We start from the raw sequence: 27498 nt of genomic DNA, 5'->3' as shown, positions 1-27498 counted from the left end.
TGTGGCCATACAATAATGTTGAGCTTAGATCTCTGATAATAATCCTGCCTATCCACATGCAAATGTTTTGTCTAAGATTTTAGAATGCTAACATGGATATTAGGTTGGACCAAAGTCAGTGTCTCCTGAGTTTTCCTCAGGCACCATCAACCTTGGTTTTTAGACAGGATCTCTCACTGAAGCTGGAGCTTGCCAGTTAGCATAGGCTGGCTAGGCAGAGAGCCTCAAGGATTTGCCTCTCTCTGCTTCCCCAGTGCCCAAGCACATGTCACCATGCACAGGCTCTCTTGCATTTCTGAGGATCAGACTCAGGTTACCATGGTTGCAAGACAAGCAGTGTGCCAACCAAATTACCTCCCTATCCCTGACATTAGTTTCTTTGGTTTGCTTTGCTTTTGAAACATTTTTTGTTTATTCTTTCAGTTTCTTGCACACATACACAAGCACTTTAACACATCTCCCCATTATCCTCTCCCTTCTCATAATGAACCCCTTCTTCTTTCTAACAGGCCCCTCCTACTTCCTATCTTTCTGTTTGTGTCCCATTGCATCTAATTATGGTTGGTTGCTTACATAAGCATGGGTAGGAGCAGTTTAGCAGTTGCTAACCCAATGAAGAGTATGACTCCCCCACTCAGCAACTGTCACCTTTTCAGAGGGGTTAGGATATCGTGGGCCCCTCCTCTATCCATGATGACTGTTGATGGCCACTTTTGTGCCGTTAACCACCACTTTGTCATACCCTGGGTGCAGCAACCGTGTCTTATCCAGAAGTCAGCATTTCAAAGCACTCGTTCCCATCCTAAGGCTTGTACATTCCTCCACTTCCTCTTCTGCAGTCTTCCCTTGGGGTGATATACAGATGTCCTTATTAGGGCTGAACACTCAACAGTTGCTTAGTCTCAGCACCTTGACCAGTTCTGAATCTCTGCTTAATTACTGCCTACTACAAATAGAAGCCATTCTGACCCAAGTTCAGAGCAGCACTCACCTATGAATATGTGAGTGTAAATATAACTATTTCATGGAGAGTTGTACAATGTGACTATTTAGCAAATGAACAGTAGTAGGTTCTCAACCTTCCTAATATTGTGACCCTTTAATACAGTTCTTCATTTTGTGGTGACCCTAAGATAAAATTATTTTTGTTGCTACTTCATAACTGTAATTTTGCTGTTATGAATTGCACTGTAAATATCTGTGTTATTCAGTGGTCTTAGGTGACCCTGTGAAAGGGCTATAGAGGTCACAACCCTCACAGATTGAGAACCACTGTCCTTAAGCCTATGGCCTTTCTAGCCATGAGCTTTTTTTTTTTCCCTTTCATTTTTTTTTTAATTACAACTAGATTCTTCTCTCATATAATACATCCCAACCACAGTTTCCCCTCCTTCCATTCCACCTAGCTTCTCCCCACCTCTGTTCTCCCCCAGATCCACTCCTGTCCATTTCTTCTTCAGAAAAGAGCAGGCCTCCAAGAGACAACAGCCAAATAGGACAAAACAGCACACAGTAAGACAAGGCAAAAGCCCTCCTATCCAAGGCTGGACAAGGTAATCCAATAGGAGGAAAAGAGTCTCAAGAGCAGGCAAAGAGTTAGAGATATACCTGCTCCCATTGTTAGGAGTCCCACAAAAACACTAAACTAACCACCGTAACATATATGCAGAGAACCTGGTGCAGACCCATGCAGGCCCCTGCTAGGCGTTCAGTCTCTGAGCCATGTGAGCCCTGCTTAGTTGATTCAGTGGGACACATTCTTTTGGTGTCCTCCATTCCCTCTGACTCTCACAGTCTTTCCTCACCCTCTTCCATGGAGTTTACTCATCTCTGAGGGGACGGATCCAATGGAGACCTCCAATTTAGCCATGAGTTTTTAACCAGGTTTACTATACCAGATATGAGTTCAAGCAGGCCTCAGATTCAACCAGAGAGCAGTTAATTACCCCATAAGAGTCATGCCACTATTATACCAGTGACCACACCTTGCCTGGCAGGTTGGTATTCATAGCTGGGCAAAAACCATTGAATTTATTTTTCCCCTAGCAGCCTGCAAAGCCTCTCACAGGACTGTGAAAGCTAGCTGGTGGGAAGGGAGCTTCCATTCCAGTTTCAGTTGATTTGTCTGTGTCCTCCAGACAAAGTGTGTGGTGCCTTCAGCAGTAGCATATTCTCATCTAGTTCTGGTGGAAAACCAGGAGCAATGGTAGTCGCCTGCATTGTTCTAGGGGCCTCTGGAATATCCCTAAGCAACAACTCCTACAAAGGTATCTCGGCTGGCACTGAGATCTTTGCTTAATATCTTATGGCTTCTGGGAGGGGCATTATCTACCCATTCAAGGTATCTCCTTCAAACTATATTTTAATAATATTTTACAGTTAGCATATAACATAGTTGCTTTTTCATATATATCCTTAGCACTCTAATTGAGCTACCTTCATAATCCTCACATTAGTTTTAAAAGAAAAAAAATCAGTGGCAGAGTAGATCTTAGTATGATATTCAGTATCATTTTATCATTTCTTTTAAAAATCGTTATCCATTAAGTTGCTGCTATAATTTAACATTCATGAATTGGTTGTGACATATTTTGATAATAGACACAATTTTCTTCTGAATACATGGTAGTGTATTTTTTCATATTAGTCCTTAATTTTTTTGTACTAACCTTCTTGAAATAGTATGTTCTGAACAGAGCCACAGCTTAAGTGCCGATTTTTCCATGGAGCCTGGAAATGAAGATTTTAGTAAACAGCAATAGTAAAACAACACTATTTTAAGTCCCAGAAATGGCATGAACAAAGAGTATGTGTGCCAAAGCTTCAATTTTGCCAAGATACTGATGACTAGTATGTTTTGACTGAAATGTAGAGTAACTGTATAGTCTACAGGAAGATAAAGTAGAAAATGTGTTGTGAAGCTAGCTCGTGAGAGGACTTAAACACTGGAGAAAGAAGTAGGTGCATGGTTCAGTGGGCTTTCTGGACAGATAGAAAATGTGTTGTGAAGCTAGCTCGTGTTAGAAAATGTGTTGTGAAGCTAGCCCGTGAGAGGACTTAAACACTGGAGAAAGAAGTGGGTGCATGGTTGAGTGGGCTTTATGGACAGAAGTTCACAGTTCATCGGGCTTTCTGGAAAGCTCAGGTGACTAGAGTTGTAGAGTTTGGCACCTATGTAAAGCGAAGCTCAAGCTAGACAGACAGGAAGATGCTGTGATGAAAAAGGAAGGGTGTGGTAAGGCAGGAACTGTGTGAGACCCAAACAGGAACAATCTGCCTTGCAGGTCAACGGGAGACCAAAACAGGAAAATAGACCTCACCGGTTAAGGGTTCTGTTTCCAGTTAAGACAGTTAAGAGTAAGGTTGTATTTGTCCTGTGTAGCTTAAAGTTTCTGTTTGTAGTTCCTGTTTGTCCTGTGTTAGTAAGTCCTTGCAAGTTATTGTTTCTATTTGTAGTTAAGAATAAGTTCTTGTTTCTTAGATCCGATGTAAGCTGCAAACATGTTTTCCTCCACTAAACTTGCAGCCCCGTTCACACAACGTACATCCTTAGTCTTGTTCCTTCCCTTTCACTGGAGTTTTCTAACAGTGTCTAACAGTCGACTCTCTCCCCCGGTGAACACTTCATCTCTCCTATAGAAAGGACCTCAGGAGGCCAGCAGGCACTGCTCTCTCAAATCCCAACTTGGGGCGAGACAGCCAGTCGGCCAGTCCCAGGTGCATCCCCTATAGCTTGCTTTAATCGGACAGTCATGGATTTGGTCTTCTCTCCTTGCATTTCTCATGCTGAGAATTCTCAACTGAGGCCAGAAAGTGAGCCTGGCACCAGGTTCTGGTGACTTTATCAGAAATAGGACAGAGGATTTTTTTTTTTTTAAATTTATTTTAATTTATTTTGCAATACAATTCAGTTCTACATATCGGTCACGGATTCCCTTGTTCTCCCCCCTCCCGTCCCCCTCACCTTCCCCCCAACGCCCCCCCCCATTCCCATCTCCTCCAGGGCAAAGCCTTCCCCACAGACTGAGGTCAACCTGGTAGACTCAGTCCAGGTAGGTCTAGTCCCCTCCTCCCAGGCCAAGCCAAACAATCCTGCATAGGCCCCAGGTTTCAAACAGCCAACTCATGCAATGAGCACAAGATCTGGTCCCACTGCCTGGATGCCTCCCAAACAGATCAAGCCAATCAACTGTCTCACCCATTCGGAGGGCCTGATCCAGTGTGGACCCCTCAGCCATTGGTTCATAGTTCATGTGTTTCCATTCATTTGGCTATTTGTCCCTGTGCTTTATCCAACCTTGGTCTCAACAATTCTCGCTCATATAAACCCTCCTCATTCTCGTTGATTGGACTCCCAGAGATCCACCCAGGGCCTAGGCATGAAACAAGGATGAATTGTCTGCTACTCACATCACCAGGGAGGCTACCCGGAAAACAGGACCCCAAGAAAGACACAGGGATCGCCCAATGACAGAGAAATGGAATGAGATCTACATGAACAGCCTGGACATGAGTGGGGGTAATGAAAGGCGAGGGTCGAGGGAAAGAGAGCTTGGGGGAGCGGGAGATCCCAGCTGGATCAACAACAGAGAGGGAGAACAAGGAATAGGAGACCATGGTAAATGAAGACCACATGAGAACAGGAAGAAGCAAAGTGCTAGAGAGGCCCACAGAAATCCACAAAGATACCCACACAACAGACTGCCGGCAGTGGTCGAGAGACAGCCCGAACTGACCTACTCTGGTGATGGGATGGCCAAACACCCTAATTGTTGTGCTAGAAACCTCATCCAACTACTGAGGGATCTGGATGCAGAGATCCATGACTAGGCCCTGGGTGGATCTCTGGGAGTCCAATCGACAGAGGATTTTTATGTTTGTTGTAAGACAAGGTCTCTTTGAGTAGCCCAGGCTAACCTAGAAACTCACTATGTAAAGCAGGCTGCCCTGGAACTCAAACTCAGAAAGATCCACTTGCCTCTGCCTCCTGAATGCTAAGATTAAAGATATCCACCATCTTGCCTGGCTCACATGGAGCTTTTTCCTGTGTTCCACAGGCAGAAGTCAGTTGTCAGGTGTGTAGAACAAGCACCCTTACCTGCTGAATCAGTTAGCCTTTTCCCTTTTTTGTTTCTTTTCTTATTTTAGAACTTCCCATACCCTTTTACTCTCTGCTTTCTCTAGATTTAAGCCTACTATTTGAGTGTCTCTTCATCCTGGTTTCACATGGCATGTTCCTAACTATTGTTAGGGTCCTGTTCACGTGCCTCTCCTGCAAAGTCATCTTTTACTTAACCTGCAGTAATCCTTCTTTCGCTAAATTCCTACATGCTTCAGTGATTTCTTTATTATTTTATTTTAATTTGAGACAGGGATTCTCTGTGTAGTTTTGGTGCCTGTCTTGGATCTCACTCTGTAGACCAGGCTGGCCTTGAACTCACGGAGATCCACCTGGCTCTGCCTCCCAAGTGCTGGGATTAAAGGCGTGCGCCACCACCGCCTGGCTTCTTTGTTATTTTTATCATGTACTATTTTCATTGTTGGTGGACAGGGTTTCTGTCCTCTGCAGTTGAAGCTCCTTGAAGAGTGTGTGTAGGTGTTAGTGTGCTAACATAGAAAGAACATAGACTGGGATTTACAGTTTCTAATTCAAGGTTAGTGTTCTTGTGCAGTGATTGCACAGTTCAGTTATACTTCATGCTGGGACTTCTAGCATTGGGTCCCCAAGCTTCAAGAAAGAAGTGATTGTGTTATCTGAGGTATATCTAAGAGCCTGAAGTTTGCGCTGATGGAGAGTGCCAAGAGAAAGTGTTGTATGTGTAATATGTACTTTAACGCTAACCCAGTGAAAACAAAGAGCGGTCCTAGACAAGTTTTAAGTCTTCTCTCAAGATAGGTAATGGTTCCACCATCAGGTACATGCAAAAACAGACTTGTCCGAAGAAGTGATGGCATCTGCTTCATATGTGAGAGTGTGTGAGTGAGTCTATTGAAACATCTGACCTGCTGTCCATCTAGATCAGAGTCCTTGGAATGTAGCCAGGCAGAATTGCAATATTCCTTAAGAATAAAGTACATACCAGATTGTGAACTTAGTACAAAATATGTAAAAATACTTTGGATATAATTTAATATTTTTTACATGTTGAAATAAAAATATCTTGAATATAATTAAAGATTTTCTTTTTAAATTTTTATAATCTTTTAAGTGCTTATGTTATATCTTATATTTCTTTCATGCAGCATTCTCTGACTCTATTTGGAGATGTGTAATACTTGGAAAGGTAGGGCCAAACTCAAGGCAGAGCATCCACACTAGATTTGAAAATAGCTGTATAGTAATAATAGTTGATATGAGATTAAAATGTCACTACAGAGGCGATATATGACTATTTAGAGAATAACTCTAACAATTTCAAGTTAAGAGAAGGAATAACCAAGACAAAGAGAATTGGGAAATCTTGACTCCAGAATGCTGAAAAGTCCAACTCAGATAGAATTTCAGGAAGGAAGTAGTTAATATCTTTGAATGACAGTGAGACCATCTGGAAAGAGGAGATCTGAACATAGGTCATTGAATTTGGTTGGTGTAGAAACAGTTTCAGGAGACTGTAAGAGGGGTAGATTGCAATAGATTGTGAAGCAGACTGTATAAACTGCTCTTTCCAGGATGGAGTCCATTTGTAAAGATAATAATCACTTGATTCCAGCAGACTGTGGAGAAATTTGAGTTTGTTTGTTTGCTGAATGAAAAGATTAGTAAGAGTGCTTGACTGTAAAGGAGGAAAGATAATTTCTATAGTAGAATGCTAAACATTGGCTCTCAAACCTCAGTGCATACTGGAGTTATCAGGGGCAATTATTATAATGGCAAATCCCCAGGCAGCATCTCATGTCAAAGGTTACCCTTTTCTGTAGAGGTTTGTCTCTTAGAACAGGCCCCTGAAGGGACAGGGGAGAACTTGAACCATATTCAGTTTATTCCAAGCAGTTATGTCTTATCCACCGGGTCAGATGATTCAAGAAAATTAGAGTTCTGATGAGGACAGTAGTACAATGACTGTCAATAGTATCCAGAATTACTATGATGTCAAAGGGGTTACTATGGGTAGACCATGAAGTGGAAGTGGCTTTGATGATTTTAAGAGTGACTGAAAGCTCAGTAGAGATGAGAGACTGAAAACATTTAAGAGGTCGTGAACTTAGATCAGAGAGGGTAGTTTTAGAATTTATTATCTCGAAAGCGAGTGGATACCAAATTGGGCGTTTGCGTAGAAGGTTGAAAGAACTGAAGCATGCATGTGTTAAGGCCTTTCAGTTTGACAAACCTCGTTCGTGTTAATAAGTACTATGAGAGGACTCAGGACCAACAGGAAGCTTTATACACAGAGGTGTCCATCCTTTTCTCATGGTGACGCAACATGATCATCTGCAAAGTTCATACTCAAGAACTGTGAAATTACATTACAAAAATAAATTGCAGGAATCTCCTAATGTTTTAAGTGGCTTTGTGTTGGGCTGCATTTATAGCTGCCATTGTCACATGGGGCTGCCAGTTGGATGTACCTGCAAAGTAGGGTCGGTGTACAACTATCTAGACTTCAGGTTGTCTTGAATAACTTGAGAGGTCAGGGTGTGGTATCTGTTTGAGCTTCCAGTCTTCTGTGAGCATCCTTGATCCAGTCTGGTTTTCCTGTAATAGAATGAATACTTGTCTTTTAAGGATATAGTATACCTGACTTTTACTGGGCACAATTGACTCTAAGGGTTTATGTTAGTTATTACAGATAGATAGATAGATAGATCGATAGATAGATAGATAGATAGATAGATAGATAGATAGATAATAGATAGATAGATAGATAGATAGATAGACCGACCCACAGATAGATATAGGTATATATACATACATATCTGTATATATTTTTTTTTGCAGTTTATGGTTTTCAGTGCTAAAAGGCCAAACAGCCTAATAGCTTTGGCAAGAGTCCCACTTTAGCTGTGTTACCTGGTGAATATCAGTGTTGAAAGCATGATTAAAAGACAGAGTATGTCGCCAGGCGACAGTGGCACACACCTTTAATCCCAGCACTCAGGAGGCAGAGCCAGGCAGATCTCTGTGAGTTCGAGGCCAGCCTGGTCTTCAGAGCAAGATCCAGGACCAGCACCAAACTACACAGGGAAACCTTGTCTCAAAAAACCAGAGAGGAGGGAGGAGGGGGAGGCGGAGGGAGACAGGGAGAGGGAGAGGGAGAGGGAGAGGGGGAGAGAGAGAGAGAGAGAGAGAGAGAGAGAGAGAGAGAGAGAGAGATGTCTTGAAACAGGAAGCCAAAGATAAATTGGAGTAACACAATGCCCTCTAAGGACAACCCCCATTCCTACCTCTTAAGGGTTCTTTTCTTCCCTATACCATGACTGAGGACAAACATCCACCCCATGGACCCTGGGGGAGTAATAAACCATAGCCAAACTAGGGAGCATGACATGGATACTTAATAATTGTCAGGAAGTAAATTTGAATCTTCTGCCCTAAAACTGTGTTTCAGGAACAAGTTACTTAGGTAGTGACTTGTAAATCAGCATTTGCTTTTAATACATGACACAGCATGTTAATTATCAGAATGTTTTGGCCTAGAGGTTTTCACAAGAGAGGCAATTCTATGCCAACTGCGGCTTTAGATGAATTTTAAAAACATTGGAGTGGAAGAGTTACATCAGAACAGTGTCTCCCTTGGTTAGCCCAGGCTCTCCCCCTGGGACTCACCATACATCTTAGACATGCCGTACACTCTCAGTGTGCCGCCTGCTTCAGCCTCCCAAGTGCTGCGAGAACTTAACGAGCAAACTGTGTCGGGCTAAAAATCAAATGAATTCTTACAAGTTTACCTGCACAACTACCATGGAATAACCGCTTAATAAATGGTAGTTACTGGTACAACTTCAGTAAGTTGAAAAGTTTGGAAGTCAAACTGGATTATGTATATCCAGATTTGATGAACAGTACTTACTCAGAATCCTTTTTGTGTGCCAGGTATAGTGGTGCATGCCCATACACAGGAGGAGGAAGTGGGGGATTTTGTGTTCAAAGCCATCCTGAGCTGTGTAGCCAGTTGCGCGCCATTCTGGGATACCTACAAAGACCCTATCTTCAAAAACATGTACTTTTACATTTTATTTTAACACAGGAGCCCTGCTCATTGAGACTAGTGTTAAACTCACTAGTAAATTAGGGAAACAGCAGGCCAGTTTTCACTTAATCTATTAGTTACTTTTCTGTTGCTCTGGGAGAACACCATGACCAAGGCACTGTATAGAAGGGCTTCTTTGGGGCTTATGGCTCCAGGGATCTAAGAATCTACCAGCGTCACACTGGGGACATGCAGCAGCAGGCAGACATGGCTGCAGGAACTCACATCTCAAAACAGCGAACAGGAAACCAAGAGGGCAAACGTGAAATGGCGCGATTCTGAACTCTCAAAGCCTGTATCCAGTGACATTCTTCCTCAAGCAAGCCTATGTCTCCTGAGCCAAAGAGCACCACCAGCCAGACACCAATCATTCTAATGCCTGAGACTATAGGGAATGTCTCATTCAAACTGCCACTTTTGATGTTTAGTATATTTGAGAAGGAAAATATTTATAGGTGCTTAGACTGTTACTGTGAAAAATGACAACTTAGGAGCAACCTGTCCACAAATGCATGTACATAGCAGAAAACTAATTATGTTCCTTTGATTTATACCTACAAATAAACAGTTGTGTCTTTGCTAACCCTGTTTTCCTGTCGGTATATTATAAACTGACGTATCTTCTTTGCTTTACAGTGAAGAGCTCAGAAAAGAAGCAAGGCAACTGAAGCGGGAACTCTTAGCTGCGAAACAGAAAAAGGAGACTGCAGCAAAAGCAGAGAGAGGCAGTGAAGGTAAGGGCTCTGGCGGGTCACATCATCTTTTATTTAAGGGTGTGTGCATGTGCGCGTGTGTGTGTGTGTGTGTGTGTGTGTGTGTGTGTGTGTGTGTGTGTGTGCGTGTGCACGTGCGCACACACACACACACATGCACATGATCATGTGTGCATCAGTATGTATGTGTGTATGATCATGTGTGTGTATGTATATGATCATGTGTGTGTCAGTGTATGTGTGTACATGAGCATGTGTGTGTTGGTGTGTGTCTGTGTGTGTGTGTACATGATCATGTGTGTGTCAGTGTGTGGAAGCCAGAGATCAGCCTCAGATGACACTCATCAGGAGCTGACACTTTATGTTTTGAGGTAGTTTCCTTAACTGAACCTGCAGCTCACTGGTTGTCTAAGCAAGCCCCAGAGATCCTTCTGTCTCCACCTGGGGCTGCTTGGTCTGCAGGTGTGTTCCGGCATGCCTGGCTTTTTCTGTGGTCCTGGAGATCCAGACTCGGGTGCTCAGGCTTGCGCATCCAGCACTTCAGCAGTTAGCCGTTGCCTCAGCCCTTACACGGTCTCTGCACACCCGTTTTTCCACCTTTCTGCCTCCTTGCTTTCCTCTTCCTTCTCCTCTCCTTCCTCCTCCTTCATGATTGGAGGTTGTGGGTTTTCCTGAAATCTTGCCCTGGACAGTTACCAAATAAAATAAATCTCCATTTAAGGAGATTATTTTTCTGAGAAATAAATTTGATGAAAACAGAACCGTTATCATTGCTTTTAAGTAAGCTTAATGAGAACTTACAGGGCACTTAAAACCAGATAAGACAGTATAGCTGTAATACGTAAGTGGATTAAAAGTGCACAGAAACTGCCATTCTTTTTATATTGCACACTCTTTAAGACATTTAAGTATTTCAGACCTGTGCTAGGACACATGCAAACATTTGTATTTGATTGGTATTAAATACCTATTGGACTTTTGTTGTTGTAGCTCTTTGTTTTAAGGGGTGTGTGTGTGTGTGTGTGTGTGTGTGTGTGTGTGTGTGTGTGATTTGTGCATATTTGCATGTGCACTGACTGAGGTGCACACATGGAGGGCAGTATTAGAAGTTAGAGGACAAGTTCAGATCTTAGCTTCAGCTTGTTTGAGGTATTGTCTCTTGTTGTTCACCACTGTGTGCTTTGGGCCAGCAGGCCATGGAGCTTCCAGGGATTCTCCTTGTCTCTGTCTCTCATTTCACCATACAAACACTGAAAATGCAGATGAGCACCACCATCTCTGGCTTTATGTGGCTCCAGGGGATGCTAATTTAGGTCTTCATACTTAATGATAAACACTTTACCTACTGAGCCATCCCACCCATCCCATAAGACATAGAAAATCTAATACCTTTAAAGGTCATCAGAACAGTACTACTATTATACAGGTTTCTATATTCTATTAGTCACTGTGATTTTTCCTTTAAAAAAAAGGAGAAAAGACCAGCTTCAGAGAAAGCTAGTCTACTTTATTAAAATCTTTGTAACTATTTCACAATAAAGCATGTAATGTTCAGTTTCCAGAATTACTTCTTGGAACCCTTAAATCTGTTTTCTTTTTTTGTAATCATGTGTTATATTCTAACTTCCCATTGTAGCATAATCATAAGTCTTGTTCAGTCGCCTCTAAAGTGTGTAGTAAATTTGCAGTGACATGTTGCTTTGTGCAGACAGCGTCACCCTCATGCTTTTGTAAAGCATGGAGTGTTTTCATCTGTTAGACTGTGAAGTGGTTATTGGAATTCTGCTTAAGAAAATAATATGCGCCGGGCGGTGGTGGCGCACGCCTTTAATCCCAGCACTCGGGAGGCAGAGCCGGGCGGATCTCTGTGAGTTCGAGGCCAGCCTGGGCTACCAAGTGAGTTCCAGGAAAAGGCGCAAAGCTACACAGAGAAACCCTGTCTCGAAAAACCAAAAAAAAAAAAAAAAAAGAAAATAATATGCATCATGTATCTAGCCTTAAAGAATATATGTGCCAATACAAGACAGTAGTATATCAATTGCAGAACATATCGTTGTAGGCAGTAAAAGCAGTACCCTATAGCTGCTTAAAAGATGTAATTCAAAGAGTATTTATACTGTATCTCCCAATGGCTTGAAATAAAGGCAGGCCCTTGATGAAAAATTCAAGTCACTGGAGTATATATTTGAATAAGTTGCTAAAACTTTAAATCATCCATAATAGCCCAAATTGTAAAGGAAAAGATGAATTTATTCATGACTAGCTCATGTAGTTAAAATATAATCCAGAGTGGGAATAAGCTGTATTGGCAGTATAGATGTGAACATAAGTTTAGTAAGGATTATTTTATATGTAATTCTCCCAAGGGATTGTTTCTTATATTAAAACCATGTTAAATATATGATAGCATTTCTGTTGGACTAGAAAGGTGTTTTGCTTAAGTATGTTATTCATTTTTTAGCTAATAATTATGGGTCCCCACATGTTTCAAAATCTGCTAGAGCATGGTATGGGGTTGGCAGTAGGGTGGATCCTGCTCTGTAGCTCAAGGCCTAGAAGAAGAAGAGAAGGGCAGCAGATGCCCACTGTGCTGGTGCTGTTATACGACCTCACCAGATGTGTGATGAACATCTGTCTGCTTTTGAGACACCAAGTATAACTTGGGAGAGGAAGCCTGGACTTCCTTACAAACGAGAAGACTCTTTAGACTCTGGTTTGGTGTATATGTAAATGAAAACAAGCCATGTTAAAGTCTTTGTGTCATAATTACAGATTTGTATTGGTGATGATTTTCAGCATTTTAATTTTCCTTAAATCATGTAGAAATAATTGGACTTGTCCTAAGTCTGAATGATAAAACTAGCTTCCAAAAATGTGGGTTTAGTTGTTTGCCGATGTCATCATGTTTTCTAGTCTTTTATAGAGTGATCTGTTTTTAAAAATTGTTTTATTTTGAAATGATTTTAAAGCATATTTACTTGATTTCTAATGACCTTGAACACTTTTTTCAGTTTGTTTATATGTGTGTGTGTGTGTGTGTGTGTGTGTGTGTGTGTGTGTGCATATGCTCATATTCCCTGCAGGTGTGCAGGTACCACAGAGGGCAGAGGGGGCATTGGATGCCCTGGAGCTGAAGTTACAAGTGGTTGTGAGCTATCTGATGTGGTGCTGGGAACCAAACACTGAGAAGGGGTTCTCTGGAAGGGCAGTAAGTTCTGCTGAGACATCTCTCCAGCCACAGGAATCGTAACTTTGAGATATCTTTGCTGGTATTATTTAAATAGTTAAGTGGGCTATTTTGTTTTTTCTTTTTTTTTTTTAAGATTTATTTCTGTATTTTATGTTGATGGGTGTTTTGTCAGTACAGCAGTACCCTCTTTTATTATCACTGTGTGTGCTGTGTGTGTACTTTGATGCAGCCTTTCCTGGAACCTACTTACGATGTACATTATGGATTACCTTTTCCTTGGAATTGGGTATCCTCTAAACCTACTTTGAACTTTTAAAATTGGCATGTATTGGTGGAATGATAATAGAAAAATTATTATTCTGAAAGATTAGTGAATTTCAGAAAACACACTTTATATTTGAAGAAAAGTGTTGCTATGCAATTTTTAAGCAAATGGAACTTCTTCCTGTGATTATAAATGATACCACAAGCCATCTTACAATACAAGGTTATAGAAACAAAGTAGAATTTGAGTATCTTTCAGTATATGTTAGAACTCAGCTAGCCTTCCCAGACAACAGATATTCCAAGGTTAAAACTACATGAACTCTAGGAAGAAATCCAGAGGTTCTTGTGTGTGTTTCTGTATAGTAAGGTACACACATGAAAAGAAGCTGGAAAGTGTTATTTGACCTTGGCTTTGTAGAGTTATATGAAAGTTGAGCTAAATACTCTGATGAACCTATTCAGGAAAGATTTGTGATCGAGCTGTGTGGCTGCATGTCTGGCTTTTGTAAAGCATCTTATTTCAGTCCAAGACTAAGTTATCTGAGTGTTATGGGAACTGGGTGATTTGTTCTTTTGAACATGTCAGCTGGATATCATAGTTCAATTCACTAATAAACTTAGATAAGTAATAGTCGAAAGCCTTCAGATAATTTTGAATGACAAATTTTTATGTAATATAGATCTGTCTTTCATGTGAATTTTCACTAGTGCATGTTACTATGCCTGTTGGTCTGGAGAGACCAAAAATACATTAACTGTGGTAATTCTGATTTAATAGTAATTCTGGTTATAATACTTCATTCTTTATGTAGTAGCACTAGTCACTATAAGAATATTTGGGGGCTAGCAAGAAAGCTCAGCAGGTAATGGCACTTCCTGCACAAGCCTGAATGTAAATCCAGTCCCCAGAATCCTTGTCAGGGTAGATGAAGGGTATGAACTAGTTCCACTGAGTTACCCTATGACAACATGCACACTGCAGCCCAAAGGTACATGAAATGTCCTCACACACACACACACACACACACAGACACAGACACAGACACACACACACTAAGAATGTTTTAAGTTTTAAAAGAAAATTTTGTAATATATAGTCTCAAAATAAGTAAGAAAATAGGAAAATTAGGCCGGGCGGTGGTGGCGCACGCCTTTAATCCCAGCACTCGGGAGGCAGAGCCAGGAGGATCTCTGTGAGTTCGAGGCCAGCCTGGGCTACCAAGTGAGTTCCAGGAAAGGCGCAAAGCTACACAGAGAAACCCTGTCTCGAAAAACCAAAAAAAAAAAAAAAAAAAAATAGGAAAATTCCTACTTTCAGTTACTAGCAGGGAAAATATTTAAGCCTCAGTTTTCTTATTGTAAATCTAGGGATATACACCTTATATACCCTTCAGGTTTCTTATTATTAAGAAAACTTTTAATAAAATTACATTACTATGTTAAAAATAATAATTTTAAATTTGCAAGAAGAAAAACATATAGCTATTCCTGCTTTCTTTTTTGTTTCCTGCCTAAAACCTACACATTGAAAATACGAGTTTTAGTGCTTGTTAATATTATGTAAAGCCCACGGTTGATATGGCCATTTTTAAACATGTTATAAAACTCTTTAAACAAACTTCCTTTTCATGTTTGTCAGTCATATTTTTATAAAGATACTCTGTTTGAAAGTGTGAATGTATATACCTTCTTAAGTGTCCAATGGCAATAATGTCCTGGTCTTTCGAATGCATCCAGCAAGTGTGATCATGTGCTGATGACAGACACTTCCTTTTAGAATTTAGGGTATGATAGTTGAATTAAAACACACTTGGGAAGAAACATGAAAGACCAAGAAAGCCTTGTATTCTAATACTTGTGCATTAAAATACTAATTTGAGTCTTACATGAATGGATGTTCCCCCATTAAGCCAGGTATTCTCATGGATGTGATGTTTACTTCAGGGTATGGCCATCTTAGGAAACCTTTGATTAGGGTTTAATTACTATTCCTCTGGGTTTATAATCTTTATCTAGTTTCCTAATCCAGATTCATATTCATAACTGATGACTTGAGCTTAGTCATTTTAAATCTGTTCTATCACACTAGGCAATTACTCTGAAATCTGACCTCATGCTATTCTTTCCTTTTAGAGATAAATAAGCTTTGCCATCCCTTGAACCATACAGTCTTATCAGTTAATAGATATAAGTACACTTAAGAAGAAACACATCATTTTGTCACTTGTCTTCTATTTACTTTTAATTTTTGTTACATTCATGAATGTGTGTGCACACACATGCACGGGTACAAACATACCACAAAACATGCTTGTTGGTCAGAGGACAACTCGCAGGAATTGGTTCTCTCTTTCTACAATGTGAGTTCTGGAGATCAAACTCATGTCATTGGACTTGGTTGCAGCCATCTCACTGGCCTATTTACTTTTGAAAGACTGCAGACAATACGTAAGTGAATGCTTCAGTAAGTAAAAGAAATCAAATGTCAAGGAATAAAACCATAAGTACAGTTAAAATTTTCATAATAGTGTGAGATTGGACCTTGCAAAATTGAAAATAGTTCCTTTTCTTAGTCGATTACAGAATCTGCAGTAGATTCTTATAGCAAACACCCCAGTTTAGGTAAACAAGGGACACGGTGTTTGGTTTAGATACCAGCAATGTCAAAAGAGATTTACTGCAGGACACACTTGTTTATAGCCGTGGGGTCTCGTAAGTCCCACTGTAAGTCACCCTACCTTGTGCACAGGATTACTGTGGGAGGTAATAAATTTAAAATAAGATTGATAATTAATGGGTGATAAAGTTGGCTCCTTGTGTTGTCTCTTTCAAGTTCTTTAATAAAATATATAATCCTCTTCATTAAATTATGTCTAAATCCTTTCTGGGTTTTTTTAAGTTTCTCCATCTTAGAACTAGTAACAAACTGAACATAGTCCCATAGTGGTACAGGTTTGGACATATCTTTAATCAGCTTTAAGGAGATAAGGTGTCAGAGCCTTCTTGGCATTCTGAGCAGACAATCCCTGCTCTGTGATTCTTGCCAGAAGTGAGAGGAGAGAGAGGCAATCTGAGCCTATAAATCAAGGAAGAATTCCAAAGCCTCTTAAGGAAATACACCTCCAAGGTGCAGAGCACCTCTGAGCACACCAGGCCATTTGAAGTTGCTCCTGACTGTCTCTTAGTACTGCATTAATCAGATGAGGGGCCCCTCACTGAGTTGCGACAGTCTGCAGTATTTAACTACTTCCCATCTATCTGACATAGGATGGTAAACTAGCTTCACCTTGGTTTTTATGAGAAACAAAACCCCCATGGAATGTTTGCTCCCTGCTAACCTAACAGCACACATGATGAGTTCTCCGAGCAAACTGGTCCTTTCCCTAACTTTTCACGCTCTCCAGGCCCTGCTGAGTCATTTCCCCCCACCCCTTAGAGGCCAAAAGTTCCAGAATTCCCTTTCTTCAATAGTTGCTTCCTAATTTAGATGTGAATTTTAACTTTATTTTAATGAAAGGTGAAGTGTATTTGTGTTTGATTCATCGATACCCTTCCAGGCCAACAGTCATTCTGTTTCTTCTCACTTAAGGTTCAAAACAGTTCAAAAAGTAATGAAAATGTGGGCAATTGTATCTAAAAGGGTGAATGTGCCTTGTTAGGCTTTCTGTGGCTGTGATAACATACCACAACCAGATGCAACTTTGGAAGGAAAGGGTTTAGTTCATCTTACGCTTTGGCATCACAGTCCATCATCAAAGAAAGTCAGGGCATGAGCTGACATGGGCAGGAAACTGGAGCAGAGGCCATGGAGGAACACTGCTTACTGCCCTGCTCCTCATGGTTTGCTCATCCTGCTTTCTTACAGCACTCAGAACCACCAGCCCCTCAGTGGCACCACCCACATTGAGCTCAGGCCCTCTCACATCAATCATTCATCAAGGAAACACCCCACAGGCTTGCCCATAGGCCAGTCAGGTGGGGGCATTTTCTCAGTTGAGGTTTCTTCTTCTAAAAGAATTCTACCTTTGTGGTGCTATTTGATTGGTGCTGAAATGTGGTGATATTTTATTTGTACTTTAATAAATAAAGCTTGTCTGGAGATCAGAGGTAATAGCAAGCCATTTTAAGTCAACAAAGAAGTCGGGCAGTGCAGCACACGTCCTTAATCCTATCACTTGGCAGGCAGGATCTCTGTGAGTTCAAGGCCACACTGGAAACAGAGCCAGGTGTGGTGGCACATGCCTTAAAATTCCAACACTAGTTAACCATGGAGGTCTGGAGGTCTGTATGGACAGACAAGAAGTGTCAGTGCTGGGCAGAAAGAAGTGATGTAGCTGGACAGAGAGAGCAAATCAGATGGCAGAACACAGAAAGTCACAGCGTTTGGAAGCTGCAGAGTTGGTGAGGTGAGGTTAGCTAGTGACTTTCCCTATTTCCCTGATCTCTAAGGCTTTCTCCCGTATATTTGGCTCCATGTTTTTTATTTAATAAGACCATTTAGAGATTCATCTACATACCTTGTGTAAAGTAGACATAAAACTAGCTTAACATAGTGTGTGGTTGTATCTCAGTTATTTTTTAAGGAGTAAATTAGCAAACAGAAAGTCAGAGCAGGGGCTACCCTGTGGATCTTTCTAGCCCACTACTTTGTGTGTGTCTTTGTTTTTAATTCTGTTACTGAAAGCCATACTGCCAGTGTGGAGTATGCTTCTAACACATGGGACGAAGTAATGTGTTCAGTAAAAGTCTTTAGCAGATGTCAAGATGTGTATGCCAGTGGTTATATAAAGAATAGAATCTTTTGGTAACATAAGTGAGAGACCCTCTGTGAGTCCATGGTTCTTGGGGACAGCCATGTCACATAAGCAAATCACTGGTTGCAGACCTCTTCCTGATATTCCTAGAATGAAAGAATGCTGCTCCTTTGGATATTAAAAGTTGGAAGGTAACTTTTTTATGAGGAGTCTGGAGAGGAAATGAATAAATAAATGTATAAGTGAGCAAAAAAATTGAAGTATCATGACAAATATTGTGACTCTTAGCTGTAAGGCCAGCAGGCAGGAAGCTGAGGAAGGAAGGTCTTGAGTTCCAGACCATTCTAAGCTTCATAATCAGAACCTATTTCAGAAAAATAAGTAAATGAATCAAATTAAGTAACATTCTTTATAGGACACTAGAATTGTAGAAGAGCGTAAAGATAAAAAAGATCATCCATATAATCCTGTTGACCAACACAACCGTGGTTAATATGTAATACTTGTTTTCCCAGATTTTGTCTTAATGACAGAAACATCATACTTTTGCCCTAGTAATGCGATTTTCTTATGATCTGTAACATGCTTTTTTAAAAAAATCTTTTTATTGAAACTGACCAACAACTCCTAAATGATCAGTTTGCTTTAGAAATATTTATTCTCAGTTCTTGTAGCCAATATAAAACATTAAGCATGATGGATATAGAAACCATATGTATAAAGAAAAAAAAAACTCCTCATGACCTTCAGCTCTAGGGTGTAAAATATGTGTCGTGTCAACAGCCAAGGACTCCATTCTTGAGAATTAAATTATCTCTACTGCTCACTCAAAAGAAAAAAAAATCATTTTTAAACTGTCCCTAATTGATTTGGAAGTATGCCATCTCTTCCGTTCTGAAATGGCTTATGATAATTCAGCAAGGAAACAGTGGAGTCAGGTTAGCTATTTGGATCCTAAATTGAAATAATTATAGATTTTTCCACTTAGAAAGTAGAAGAGGTGGTGGTGGTGGTGGTGGTGGTGGTGTGTGTCTGTATGTGTGTGTACTTGTGTTGCTCAATTGTTTTAGTATTTAGATTCTCTTGGGAAGAACTAATATCATTAAAAGTTTGATTATAAACAGTGTTCCCATTTGGAAATACACTCTGTGCCAGGCCTAAGTCACACAACTGTGGAGCATCTGGATGTTTGGATTTTTCTGTTACACTAGCCTGAACTGGAGAGCATGGGTTCTCTTTATTCTCTTTACGTGATGCTCTGGAAAGTTTTTTAAGAATTCATCCTCATATGTTCTCATTAAGAATTAGCATACCTCAAGTACCTTTTTTTTTTTTGGTATCTGTGGCTGTTCCTTTAGTATAACATCCAAATAATTCCTACTAAAAACTAATTCCCTTTCACAATGAAATTATGTTTTATAAGGTAATTTTACAAGATTTTCCATGTTAGCTTAACTATTAAAATATATATTTTACTAAAGAATTCAAGACATAAAATCAATAAAATGCTATAATTTCCATTGGTGGCACATACCATTATCAGATCTCCATTTTCAAAAGTCGATTAAGAACACAGCCTTTGAAGTGAGAAAAGTCTTGGTTTGAATCAGCTGATGATCTTGAATAAACTGTCTATTTTCAGAACTCCTCACACAAACTCCTGGCAGGTGTCATCACTGAAGCTAGGTCTTGTTGCTTCATTTTTGTCCTGCCAGGTGTTATCACTGAAGCTAGGTCTTGTTGCTTCATTTTGTCATTCGTCCTCAATAAATTTGTTATCACAAATATTGACCAGAATAAAATTAGAAATCTAGCCGGGCGGTGGTGGCGCACGCCTTTAATCCCAGCACTCGGGAGGCAGAGCCAGGCGGATCTCTGTGAGTTCGAGGCCAGCCTGGGCTACCAAGTGAGTTCCAGGAAAGGTGCAAAGCTACACAGAGAAACCCTGTCTCGAAAAACCAAAAAAAAAAAAAAAAATTAGAAATCTAGGCCGGGCGGTGGTGGCGCACGCCTTTAATCCCAGCACTCGGGAGGCAGAGCCAGGAGGATCTCTGTGAGTTCGAGGCCAGCCTGGGCTACCAAGTGAGTTCCAGGAAAGGCGCAAAGCTACACAGAGAAACCCTGTCTCGAAAAACCAAAAAAAAAAAAAAAAAAAAAAAAAAAAAAAAAAAAAAAAAAAAAAATTAGAAATCTAGAACAGTCTCTTAGAATTAAACGCAGTGCATCTCTAATTTTTAAAGCTTTGTATTTGTTCAAGGCTGGATCTTTTGAACCAAATTGTCATTATATAGACTTACCAAGTATTACAGAGGTTTCAGTTAGGTTGCTTATTTACATATAATTCCTGAAACCACTTTTCTACCTCTGAGCACAGCTTCACAGCTTCACCTCTTTCCAAGTGATTGCTTAAAACTAATAGTGACCCAAATTAAGTATATCATAACCATCTCCAGGGGACTCTGAAGAGATGGCCTCGCAGTAAAGAGTACTTGCTGCTGTCACAGAAGACCTAGATTCAGTTCCCAGCACCCACATGTAACTCCAGTTCCAAGGGATGAATCCATTGCCCTTTCCTGACTTCTGTGGGCACTGTGTACTCATTACACATGCAAATGTATAGGCAGACTCACTCATGCATATAAAATAAAAATAAATAAATCTTTGAGGGGTGGGAGGAGTTGCATGGAGCCAGGCTTTCAGGAAGAGGTGTGTTTACTACACAACTGTAGTACCAATTCATATGGTTCTTGAAAGGATTGAATCTGAGATGTTAACAAAATCCCTTCATGTGTTCTCATCCTGTCCTTCAAGTTTTACAATAATGTAGACTAAAGAGCCTTTCTTCGGTTTATTTCCCATTAGTGAGAATACAAATTCAATATTCTCACTAAACTGTCTTGATGAGTCCATAATAAAACCCACCCTTCAGGTTTCTTGGACAGTTCTATTGCCCGAAACACCTTCCACCATTTTTGCCTATGAAATGTTTGTTCTTCATGTCTTACCTCAAACCCTTGACATTGGTATATTTCATATTTATTGCTGATCTAGTAAACCAAATATAGTCATTTCTTAGAAATGATAAAAATTTCATTTCTAATCATAAAAAAATCATTTACATCAGACTTGCTATTTTTGTTACACACAGTGGGAGTCTACATTTGATTTTCCAATCCATGTTTTAGTCTTTTCTACAGTCTAATCATTTCTCCAGGATAATTCATAAAACAAACATACTTTTGAAGTGTCTGTCCTCCAGGGCTTACATTCCAGTGGGACACTGAGTGAATGTGGATTGTCAGTAAAGAAGTAAATACACAGTATAATGACAAGTAATGGCAATTCTAGCTTTTAGTTGTCAGAAAAAGTCAGTTCTCAACATTTCTGTGTTATAAGGGAAATTGCTAGGTTATGGATTGCAAATAAACAAAGAAAAAGCTGAACTTGCTTCAGACTTACATTCAAAGAATGCCTTTTCCATTTGCTGTCCTAGCTTTGCAGTCTCAGAGCTGGACTTAGCCATGATTTTATATTAGGAACTCTGGGTCTCCTTTACTTTCCCTAAAAACCAAGATAAATTCCTGGAAACCATTCCCAAAGAGGGATGTGTAATTATGGAAGAGCAGTGTTTATTAAATTAAACTTCAGTTCATTCTCATAGGTACATAGATTAGAAATATGGTTCCTTCTATTATTGTTGCTAGTTTATAACAACAATGTGAATGTGCATATATAATCACAAGCATCTATGTTGCTAAGTCAGATTGAACAAGGACTGTATTTTTTTAAATTCAGCTTTTTGTTGAGGTATGTTGCTTGTGACTTAATGGGAAAGTTTAATTTTCTTAGTCCAGTAATAGAAGGGTGACAGTAGTTTCAGAAGTTACCTCATTTGCTCAACTGGGCCAGCGTTTGCCAAGTAAGGAAGATTAAAAGGCTCGCTTGTCATTGGTATCACCAATATTCATATAGGTTAAATGTATTCTGCATTATAAAATTCCCACAGCTGAAGAAATCCCAAGAGACTGCCATGGTTACAGAGTTTGCCATGCACATGGCCTCTGTCTTCAGAGTCCACATTCCTGGTGCATACCCTGCGTCTGTGCCTAGTCTTCTCCTTGTAAGCATGCTCTCTAGCATGCTCCTCTTAGTTTACTCCTGGCCCCAGGGCTTCTGTCCCCACACAGTTCTCCAGCATGCCCTTTGTCTTCAGAGAAGGTGACACTAATTCTTTTCAACAGTAGCCACCACTTGCCTTCTCACAGACTTTAGGAACTTTCTCTTCTGTATTCCTGTGTGGAAGTCTCTTCATAGCCACTAAGGTTTTTCTCCATCTCACCCCATTCATTCCTTCCTTCCATTAACTCAGATCATTTCAAACCTTGTTTCTTTTCTGTGCTTCCTCCTAAACTCTGACTTCTGCTATCACCTCCTTGTGAAAGGAGAAGTACTAACTCCTTGTTTAAGTTCCCGGACGTGTCCTGAGATCCACATTATCAATTTCTCCAGTGTCCTGAGTGTTTATAAGAATCAATGGCACTCACCGCTCCTTCTCAGTCCTCAGTTTTGGACTGTTTGAGAAAATGCCTTTTCAAGAGCTCTGCTTGTTCATTTTTTTTGGACATAAATTGAGACAAACTAAGTAAAAAACAGTTATGGTGCATACCTGCCTCTTCTTCTCTTGCAAAATGACACCCTAGAAAAGGAAGCCAGAAAACAGTGGTGTTGGTTATTTATAAAGGAGTGAGGAGTGGAGGGTAGTGCTGGGAGGCAGCAATACCTCCCTGCAGTTATCTTTTGGAGCAGTTTAACTTTGGAAATGTATTCATGTTCTATATTTTTTAAAACATTAAATCTGTGAGCACAAGCAGGAAAAAAACTGGAACAGTAAAAATAAAAATAAAAATAAACCTCATTCTACTTAAGATGAGTGATGTCACACTGTGTAGCGTTAACAGAAAACTAATTCAAGCCCAATTAGAAGATGCCTTTTAGTTTTCAGATTTCCCATTAAAAAGTACTACTGTGAAATAACAGAATGAGATGATCATAATGTTTTTATGCAAAAGGAAAAATAGTAAAAGCATGTCAGTATTAAAATTGGTGAATTTGGATGCAAAACTATTATAAGGTTTTTAAATTTTATTCAAATTAATAGCCACCATTTTTTCTTTCAAATTTTCCTTTATCTTATAAAATGTGATAAACATACCACAGTACAGGGACTTTGCATTTTTAACCCAACTTACCTTAATATATTTTATATTTGTTTTGGACTTTAACGTAATTGAGCATGAATATAGTATAACCCCCTGTTTATTCTCTAATTTCCTTCCCCTCTTCCATATAATGTCCTCACTATACAGAAATGAGTGTGAGTTTTTTCTCTTTGTGTGTGTGTGTGTGTGTGTGTGTGTGTGTGTGTGTGTGTGTGTGTGATCAAAGGTGACAGCACCATCCTGTGTTGCATCATGTAATATCAAGTGTTTGGTTTCCTTGTGGTGTTTTCCCTTGGCATACACCTTTAACAGCTGTCTGTGTCTTCATAGTTAGCACATACTCGTTCATCTTGAGTGGTGCATGTTACTACTTGCACGTGCCGGTTGTTTTGTTTATTTTGAGGGTCTTTCCATGTATTTCCTAGTTCAGGCACTTAACAGAGAGCATTCTCACACATGTCTCCTGTGCATTAAACAGGAGCTTCTCTAGAATTTGTCTTGGGTAACTTGTAGGGTTCCTAGAATTAGGAAATTAGTAACACTCATCGTCAAAATTGTAGCTTCATCTTTTGTTTTTCAAATGAGCTTTGCTGTTGTCTTTGTTTTCCTAGCTGGATCTAAACCATGAGAATGCCAACTGTGGGGGAGCGGTCTCATTCCTCCTCAGACTTTCACCCGTTAGTTTTAGTATTCAGTGGCCGGTCGTTGGTCTTCATCCCACTGGACAAGCAGCTTTCCTCTCTTTTGCTTACTCACTTTGGGTAAGCCGTGGAACCCGAGACCATGCGCTCCAGCTGTCTGCTGTTGGCTTTTCACTTGCTGCAGACGCTCAGCTCCTCCTCCCTATGTTCTTCCGACACACACTCCTGGCGGTGTTCAGCACTTGGTGCTCTTTAACAAGCTCTTCTGGGTGCAGAGTGTCCTTTGCCTTCCGAACGCCTGAAATCATCCTGTTTTCTCAGGAGCTGTGCGTACCACCAAGAAATAATGTTAGCAGTCAAGTCTGGCCTCTGGGTGCTCATGGATGTTGCTGCTCGGCCTTTCCTGTCTCCAGAGCAAGGAGACGCCCTCACAGTCTAACAACAGCCCTGCTTTGCAGGGTGCATTCTTGTCTGTCTGTTTCTTCTGATCATGTTCTCCAGCAGGAAGGACAGTTCTTTGCTGTTTCTCTTTTTAATCATAAGAGAAAAGAATTTACCTTTGTTCTTAGTATTACCAGTATAATTCTACTCCCATTCATGTTTATTTTATGATCATATATGTATAAAAATAAAGAAATAAGGGATTCTTAATACTTTTATTTTTAATGAGGTTGGCAATTACATTGCTAAGTGTTTATGGGGCATGTTTGCCCCTCTGTCACACTATCAAGAGTGTGTTTTCCCATATACTGCTGTCACAGACATCTGCAGCTGGGCTCCCTTCATCTGGTTTTGTGACTCTGCAATCTTGAGTATGTCATTTTTGAGCCTATTTTCCTTGCCTGAAAGTAGTAATAAATAAGTAAATTTATTGTGGTCTATTAAATTGTGTGTGTGTGTGATCACTAATTACTAATCTTTAGCATGGCAGTCAGCAAATTACAGCCATTATGTAACTATCAAAGCACTTATTTGCATGTGTAGACAAATAACCCATTAATAATTTGTTAGTATGAGGAATATATTTGAGATTAAAGTGTAGCTTGAGTTTTCTCTCCAGGTCCCGCCAAGCCTCGGCAGTCCCTTAATCCACTTATAAAATAAACATACAGATGCTTATCTTACTTAAACTGCTTGGCCATTAGCTCAGGCCTATCATTGTCTAGCTCTTATTCTTATATTCAACCCATTTCTATTAATCTATACTTTGCCACGTGGCTCGTGGCTTACTGGTACCTTACATTTTCCTTGTTCTGGCGGCGGCTGCAGGCAGCGTCTCCCTCTCTGCCTTCCTGTTCCCTCAATTCTCCTCTGTTAGTTCCGCCTATACTTCCTGTCTGGCTACTGGCCAATCAGTGTTTTATTTATACAGAGCGATATCCACAGCATTAAAGCATTTTTCTCTTCATTTTTATTGTAGTTGTTTTTGTGTGGTATCGAGCATCAAACCCAGGGACTGGTATATGCTAGGCAAGTGCTCTGCCATTAAGCGACATCCCTATCCTGAAGCACTTTCAAGGCTAAGACATGGTGTACTTTACACTGGTAAAGTATTGCTATAAATCCTTTTTAAACAAATGAGTGATGTAAAAACATTTAAGACACACACATATTATATATAATATGTACATAATACATCTAAAGCATATAAATCCATAAATTAGGAATCATGCTTTGTGTGCAACAAAGGCGTGATGAATACATGTGTTATTTGCTGGCAGAATGTGCTTGGTCAGCCTGCTTTTAGCCTTCATGCTTGCAACACGTAATGAAAACATTGGCTCTCCACAGCCAACCAAATATTTGTTTTGCTGCTACTTACTCATTACTGTAGACTAAATAATTTTTCTTGCCTTCAGCAGCATAAATATGGTTTTAGTCCAGACTTTGGTCACTTCAGGCTTAATTTTATGTCTGTTCATGCAATGTCCCATGTGTGTTTCATAATAAAATTGTAAATATTTTATCTTCTATTGAACAAGGAATGAGTCATTGGGCTCAGGTATACAGAAATAATTCTAGAAGTAAAGGATAATGGTATCTGCTAAAATGAAGAGGGAGTGTGCTGGTACAGAATGTAGAACAACACTCTTCCAAAGGAAAAAGCAGATCCTGAAACTCTTAAATGTTTAAAGCAGGCTATCTTGTATGCTTTTCAGTATAAACTGGTGATAGCTATGGTAAATGTTCCATCAGTATGGTGATACTGCTTGTTTAAGAGAAAAGAAAAAGGACAGAGACAAAGGGAGGGGTATGAAATTGATGAACCAAACAACTGTCACCCCACATCATGTCCTTGTGTATTTCTTACTAAGGAAAAAAACCTACGTTTATGAAGGTTTTGTTGTTCTTGTTGTTTTCAAATTAATATTATAAAGGAATTCATGCTGTCAGAATTCCTAACAGATAAAAGCATTTTGTTATTAACATTTACAGAGTGGCAAGCTGCTTGTCGTTACAATATGCCAGGAAGTAGATCCTCTTTCAAAGTCGACCGTAGGTAGATAGGTCTGCCTCAGTTACTAACCCTGTTACCACCTGTCTTCCCCTCTGCCCTCCTGAACCTTTGATGCTATGTCCACTGAGTTGCCAGTTAACTCCCCTAGTCCTAAACACCTGCTGCAGCTCCCCATGACTTTGGCACATAATTGTTCAGAATATGGTCTGGGATGCATACAATCTGGACCATCACTGGGGAAGAGTAGGATTTCCTAATTCTAAACAACTGGGAGGAAACTGCTGTTGCCATTGCTACCAGCTCACCCAAACCCATGCCATTTGCTGCCCTGCCCTCTGGGAACAGTACCACACAGCTCATGGTGCTGGGCCAGTTCTTCAAGGAGTGCCTCGCACCCGCCCCATCACCTGCTTCCAGTGTCGTTGTAGCAGTTCTTTCTCTCCTCAATCTCCTTGGAAATGTGTCAGACCCTATCAGTGCTTTAAAAAACGGGCAAACATCAGTGGGTTCCTTAAAACCAGAGCCCTCGTGTGTCTCCTGCAGCCCGTGTAGTCCACACCCTCTGCTCCTGTCCTTCACTCGCATTTCATTTCCTGTGCTTCTCTCCCACACTCTGTTCTCGGCCCAGCAGCCTCCTGGATCAGAACCTTAGGGAAGGCTCATTCCCTTCCCTTCTCACAACATCAACTTGACTCACGTGCCTTTCCTGCTAGGCCTCGCCCTTCCCTAAGACAGTTTTCTATGTATTATTTATCACTCTCTCATGTTAGATGCATCACATTTTTCCTCCCCTCAAGAATTTTTTGTCTGTGTTCTTCATTTTTGTTTTCTGCACACCTATAACAGTATCTTACCTTCTCTCAAAAATGTTTGGAAAGTAAGTTGCATAAATGAATGTTGAACTAGAGTGACTCTAAGCAATAGCAATGTGTCACTTAGTATTCTTAGTATTACTTAGTATTCCATTGCCTAAAAAAAAAAATCAGAATTTGACAGCAAAAGAGAAGACAGAAGAATTATTATTTAGACAGTCCACTGTATTTAACACATGCCCACACTTGAGAAAAA

At 40.2% G+C, this 27498-nt stretch overlaps 1 protein-coding gene and 1 long non-coding RNA gene across 3 annotated transcripts in view; one reads left to right on the top strand and one right to left on the bottom strand.

Annotated features, from left to right (window-relative positions):
• Cwc27 (CWC27 spliceosome associated cyclophilin) overlaps positions 1-27498 on the top strand; it is a 185039-nt gene that overhangs the window by 92814 nt on the left and 64727 nt on the right. For both annotated transcript variants that reach the window (XR_008219496.1, XM_052743231.1), the window contains one exon: positions 9825-9922. Coding sequence is in view for 1 of the 2 variants with exons in the window: in XM_052743231.1 (XP_052599191.1) it covers positions 9825-9922 (98 nt within the window). In the remaining variant the exon portion in view is untranslated. Of the gene's footprint in view, positions 1-9824; positions 9923-27498 lie in introns of those variants that run through there.
• LOC128113486 (uncharacterized) lies at positions 354-9810 on the bottom strand. The gene is made up of 4 exons (XR_008219497.1): positions 9009-9810; positions 7567-7693; positions 2670-2730; positions 354-845 (listed from the first exon to the last, which is right to left on the bottom strand). It is a non-coding gene; the product is annotated as an uncharacterized LOC128113486 (long non-coding RNA).

This window comes from Peromyscus californicus, unplaced genomic scaffold (assembly GCF_007827085.1).
Source record: "Peromyscus californicus insignis strain IS unplaced genomic scaffold, ASM782708v3 Scaffold_18__1_contigs__length_77618521, whole genome shotgun sequence".
NCBI lineage: Eukaryota > Metazoa > Chordata > Mammalia > Rodentia > Cricetidae > Peromyscus > Peromyscus californicus.
Note: the sequence above shows the minus strand (reverse complement) of the source record. Positions and strands in the feature narration are given on the sequence as shown.